We start from the raw sequence: 6,000 nt of genomic DNA on the forward strand, positions 1-6,000 counted from the left end.
TTGCTTGAAGTTTTGTTTTGGCCTAATGAATTTGGAGTGCCTTTGGGCCACTAGTGAGAAGTGTCTGTTGGGTGAATGGATAGATGAAGCAAAGAAAAGACATCTGGACTGGAGAGGTGGATAAATGGATCACTGGTACCTAGATGGTGGGATCAGTGCAAACCAGAGATGTGGCTCGGTCAGTCTCTGGGAAATGCACAGCCGAGAAGAGAGCCAAGGGCAGACCCTGAGGAGTGTCAGTGGTCTGGGGAGGAGCATGCAGGGAGGCATGTGAGAGAGAACCAGAATCAGAAAGGGTGGCCTTGTGGTCGCTGAATGAGAAGAAAAGAGGGACGGACATATGCTGTGTCATAGAGGTCCAGGAGGACCACTGCCAAGAGTCCATTGCACTTGGCAGTAAAGGTCATTGGAGAGAGGAGTCCAAGGGGTGGTGGGCACAGAATGAGGGAGTCACAGGGAAATAATTGGTGAGGAAATGGCCTGTGGCAGCTAGAGATTGAAGGGAGGCGGTTGCCAGCTGTGAGGAAGGATGGTATTCCTTTGTTAGAGACATGAACATGTTTTTGTGCTAAGGAGAAGCACTCGCTGAAAGAGAAACCGCAGTTTCGGGAGGAGAGGTCATTGATGGTAAAGCAAAGGTCTGAGGAGGGGATTGGAGCACATATAGAGGACTTGGGTAGGAGAGGTACTTTCTTCATTGAGGAAGCATGGAGAAGGGGAGGTGGAGTGGTTGGTGGTACGTGGGTGATGTTGGCTCAGTCTTTCTCAGGAGATTGGCAGAGAAGGAGGCAGGTTGGGTAAGAAATGGGCTACAGCACAGCGGCAGTGTTCGTAGTATCTGTGGTGGGGAGTAGTGAGGTGAAGGGACCAAAGGCCAGAGGATGAGTATAGCAGTGCTGGGGCTCCGTAGTTAAAGATCTTGATTTATAGAAGTGCCCATTGGCACAGTTAATTGAACTCCCCAACTCTGTGCCCTACCAAGACTCCAGAGCCAGGTAAAGGAGAGGAGTTTGGTGACTGTTTGCTTCCACAGGGGACCCTTTCCTGGTTTCCTAATTGAAATGTCTTTATTTATGGGCTCTCATTGCTATGTTTTTCTAAATTGTAGTTTTGTGCTTGATTTTTCTGGCTGTTATAAATTATAATAAAAGGCATTTGATTTATATTTATCTTCTCCAGTACCTAAAACTCTGAGGACAGCTATGTCTGATTTTGCTTATCATTGCTCACTATCTGGCACCCAGTAGACGCTAGGTAAATGTTTTCTTTTTCTTTTTTTTTTTTTTTTTTGGTTTTTCTCCGGTACCGGGAATTGAACTTATGACCTTGAGCTTGCCAGGCAGGCGCTGTGCCACTGAGTTAAATCCCCAGCCCCCCTTGGTAAATATTTATTAAATTTAATGAAACAGATACACTGGTTCTTGCTAGGGTGGTGGCGCATGCTTATAATCCCAGCACTTGGGAGGCTGAGACAGGAGGATCACTGCAGGTTCAAGACTAGCCTGAACTACATGGCTAGACCTTGTCTCCAAAATAACCAAACCAAAACAAAACACTCTAGTTCTCAACCTTTGTGCCTTGCACACCTGTGGAATATGGCTTGCTTCCATATGAATTGCTATGGACTGCCCTGACCCTCCCCTGACGGAGGGTGGGTGTCAGGTGGTTCAGTCTAATGGCTAGGGAAATTGTAGTGCCTGAAGTAAGGATGGGCACCTGTGCTCATATGCCAGTCCTGCTTCTCACAAACTTTATGACCTGGGCAAATTTGTAAGTTCTCTGTGCCCTAGTGTCCTTACCTGTAAAGTTTGTTTGGTAACAGTACTTACCTCATAGGGTTGTTATGAAGATACATGAGAGAATTTATGTAAAACCTTTGCAAGAGCATATGGTGTGTTAAAACTGGTTATTACTACTAGTGACTTGAAAAAAGTCTCCTAGATGATTTTGATATCCTTCCTTACTTGAAACTTCTGGCTTTATGGAAAAGGGATTGTAGGGTGGGCAACACTGTCAAAACCTTTTGTTTTGTTTTTGTTTTTTGAGACAGGGTCTTGCTATGCAGTTCAGGCTGACCTTGAACTCACTATGTAGCCCAGGCTGGCCTCCAACTCATAGCGATTCTTCTGCCTCAACCTCCCAGAGTACTAGGATTATAGGTGTGCACCCTCATGCCTGGTTCGCTTGCTTGCTTGCTTTTCTCCTCTTTCTTTCTTCCTTGCTTGCTTCCTTTCTTCCTTTCTCTGTCTTCCTTCCTTCCTTCCTTCCTTCCTTCCTTCCTTCCTTCCTTCCTTCCTTCCTTCCTTCCTTCCTTTTTTTTCTTTGTTTTTTTGAGAAAGGGTCTCACTGTGTAGTCTAGGCTGACCTTGAACTCAGCAGTCTTACTGCCTCAGCCTCCCAAGCCACCATGCCCAGATTATCTGTTGGCGTCTGTATGTATGTGATGGTCTTCTCAGCTCAGTGACCAGCACCTGGAAACAAACCCACTTTTCGTTTTGTAGGACTGTCGTCAAGAAATGGTAGAAATGTCACATGGCTGCTCACTGTGGTAGCCTTCCTGTCTGTGGACGGAGGAGCAATGAATATTGTTTACTTTATACCTGCCATATTAAACTTCGTTTTTTTGGGTTTTTTTGCAGAGGAGGTGGCCAAGTTGGAGAAGCACTTGATGCTTCTCCGACAAGAATATGTCAAACTTCAGAAGAAACTGGCAGAGACAGAGAAGAGATGCACTCTTTTGGCAGCACAAGCAAAGAAGGAAAGCAGCAGTGAGTCATTCATCAGCCGCTTGCTGACCATAGTGGCTGACCTCTATGAGCAGGAGCAGTACAGGTGAGCTCCTGGGCACGCAGAAAGCGAGCCCTCTGCTTTACTCCTGGGCCGTCAAGAAACATTACAGCCTTTCTACATTCACTCTCTTAACCAAGGTATTTCTCTCTAAGCAGGATTATTAGCAAGCCTTTATACCCTCAAATGTCAAATTCTTGAGGGAGAGTTTTTGAAAATCTCTTATTTACTGTCTATCTCCAGCACAGTGTGAGAGTCATGGTAGTCGCATTGCTAAGGCAGGCAGGAATTACCTTACATGTCTAGGAAGTTATAGCTATCTTTTACCAAGATATTAAAGAAACACTTTGTTCTCTGGCATACTTTTTTTTTTTACAGTTAAGAGTAGGGCTGGGCATGATGGCGCATGCCTGTAATCCCAGCACTCAGGAGGCTGAGGCAGGAGGATCTTTGCGAGTTCGAGGCCAGCTGGGGCTACAAAGTGAGCTCAAGGTCAGCCTGAACTCCATAGCGAGACCCTGTCTCAAAAAGACAAAAAAACAAAAAAACAAAAAAAGAGTAGGAAAATTTATTGGAGAATAGGAATAGCTCCTGAGAGACAGGAGGGATCCCGAATGGGTTGCCCTCTGGCATGCATTTTGTTGAAGCATTTAATAATACTTTTATATGCATCTCAGTAGCTGAGTGACTGATATATAGGGATTTTTTATGTCAAGATATGTGAAAGTGCTGAATGCTAGCCACTAGACCACCAGGGACCCACTATGTTAAGAAACGTGGAAGAAACACCCTTCCTCCTCACTCCCCCTGTCATGGTCCCGGGACCTACCCCAGGGATTTGAGCATACTGGGCAAATGCTGTATTTCCTTCAGGCCATGAAATATTAGAATTGATTAAAACAAAGTTTTAAAAAGTTACTAAGCCTTTAGTTGTTTCTACATAGAGTCCTCTTAGATTTAACTTTAATTAGACTTTCTAATTTTGATTTTTGTTTGTTTTTGGTTTGGTTGCAGTGGTGGGGATCAAACCCAAGGTCTTGCATGTTAGCAGGTACTCTGCTACTGAACTATACCCCTTGCTGATTTTAAAACTATTATTAGAAGCTGGGCATGGTGGTGCACACCTGTAACCAGGAGGCAGAGGCATGAGGGTCACCACGTGTTCAAGCCCAGTTGGAACTACGCAGTGAGACTCTGTCTCAAAAAACAAAAACCAAGGCAAGAGTGGTGGTGCACGCCTGTGATCCCAGCACTTGGGAGGCTGAGACAGGAGGATTGTTGGGAGTTCAAGGCTAGCCTGGGCTACATGGTGAGTTCAAGATCAAAACCAAACCAAACCAACCCAGCCCAACACAACACAACCCATACAACACTACACCACACCAATCAAAAAATAAAATTATTATTAGCAATTATTACTGAAATCATTTTCTTCACTACAGTATGTCAGACTAAAAAGATAGAAAAAATTGTTTGACTTGACATTTTATAATTAGAAATCCTACGGAAACATTTACTTTTATAACTTTTTGTGACCATAGGTTAGAATTGTGAATTTGTGACTGTCTATACTGTATAGACGGTGAAAATCCATTTAAGTTATTAACATTTGATTCTTTTTTGTTTGTTTTCTTTTTGGTACCAGGAATTGAACTCAGGACCTTGTGCTTGCCAGGCAGGCGCTTATGCTGCTGAGCTGTATCCCCAGCCCCAACGTTTAGTTCTTTATAAATATAATAGACTTACATTATTTGTGCTTTGTAAATAGCATCCTGTTTTCATTAAATTTTTAAAACTTTATGATAGGGTATGATTTGAGACAGTTTTATGTTCTGTTTTGAATAGAATATTATTATTACCATTATTATTATTTTAATTCTAGGAATTGGACCCAGGACCTTTGCACTGAGCAACATCACCTCTTTTTTTGTACTTTTTATTTTGAGACAGGGTCTATGTCACTAAATTGCCTAAGCTGGGCTTGAACTTGTGAACCTTCTGCTTTAGCCTCCCAGAGTGCTGGGATTATAGGCATGTGTCAGCATGCCTGATTAGAATATTAGTTCTGTTTTTTCTTTATATTTATTGATGAATATATTTTGTGTCACTCTTATAACAACTTGAAATAGTAGATATTACTCTTGTGGTCTAATATAATTAGTTATAGCTTAGTCTTTAATAGAGCTAGAATTATTGGTATTCTTACATGCTTATAAAGCGTGTCCTGGATAACATTTTGTGGTGTTAAATTTGTCTGTGTCAAGCAAATTATATAGAAGCACTTCTGCTTGGGTCTCCTTTTCAGTGGATGAGTGAATTCATGTGATAGTTTTTCTTTTCTTTTACCCCTTGCCACATGTAATAGTTTTTAAAATTTAGTTTCTGAAGGCTTTCTAACATAGTAAATAATTTTAAAGGGAGGGACAAAAATGAAAAGAAGTAAGTAATACAAGCAGAGTGATGATTATGAGTGACTTTGCATTGCTACCAGCATAGCCGTATGTCTCATGCTCATGTCAGCCAAGTAGGTCATCTGGGCTTTTCTGTTAACTGACTAGATACTTTCCTCATTTAGCGTTTGACATTTTGAAAGTAAACATAAATATGTATTTCAGAAGCTCTTTTCATGTAATAGTATATCATAAGTAATAGAAATGTTTCAAAGAAAGGAAAGATTTCTCCAACCTCATTTCTTTATGAAGGGTTGAGTAATAAATGGACAACATTAGGTTTGAATGTTGCTGGTAAGAATGGGTATCCAGGTATTGGGTTTCTAATTCTTACTGCTTTGTGAAAGCCAGTTTGTTCTAGCTTTTCTGTTTAACTTGCCTGAACATTAATATGGAGCAGAGCCCAGCGCAGTCTCCAGGTTGTCATCACAGTCTTCAAGGTTGTCACCTTTCTCTCGGTGATGGGTTATCTTGATTTATTCTGCATAAAACATCTTCATAGATTAGTGTTAATCATTCTACTTACCTTGTAGCTCACCAGCACAGGTGACTGTCCTATTAGGAGAGCATTCTATGTGAATTAGATATAAATTAGAAATAAAAAAACATTTCCAGAAACATATTATAGACATTGTCCATCAAAATTCAGTGCTGTCGGGGCTGGGGACTTAGCTCAGGGGCTGGGGACTTAGCTCAGCGGCAAAAGCACCTGCCTGGCAAGTGCAAGGTCGTGAGTTCGGTTCCCGGTACCGGAGAAAAACCA

General features: G+C 42.0%; 1 protein-coding gene across 1 annotated transcript in view; it reads left to right on the forward strand.

Annotated features, from left to right (window-relative positions):
• The window catches only part of Ankfy1 (ankyrin repeat and FYVE domain containing 1), a gene marked incomplete in the record, with an annotated part of 90,477 nt that overhangs the window by 19,408 nt on the left and 65,069 nt on the right, over positions 1 to 6,000 (forward strand). Inside the window, 1 exon segment of the mRNA XM_013522066.1 lies at positions 2,640 to 2,832. Coding sequence (XP_013377520.1) covers positions 2,640 to 2,832 — 193 coding nt within the window.

This window comes from Chinchilla lanigera, unplaced genomic scaffold (assembly GCF_000276665.1).
Source record: "Chinchilla lanigera isolate Chin_1 unplaced genomic scaffold, ChiLan1.0 scaffold00066, whole genome shotgun sequence".
NCBI lineage: Eukaryota > Metazoa > Chordata > Mammalia > Rodentia > Chinchillidae > Chinchilla > Chinchilla lanigera.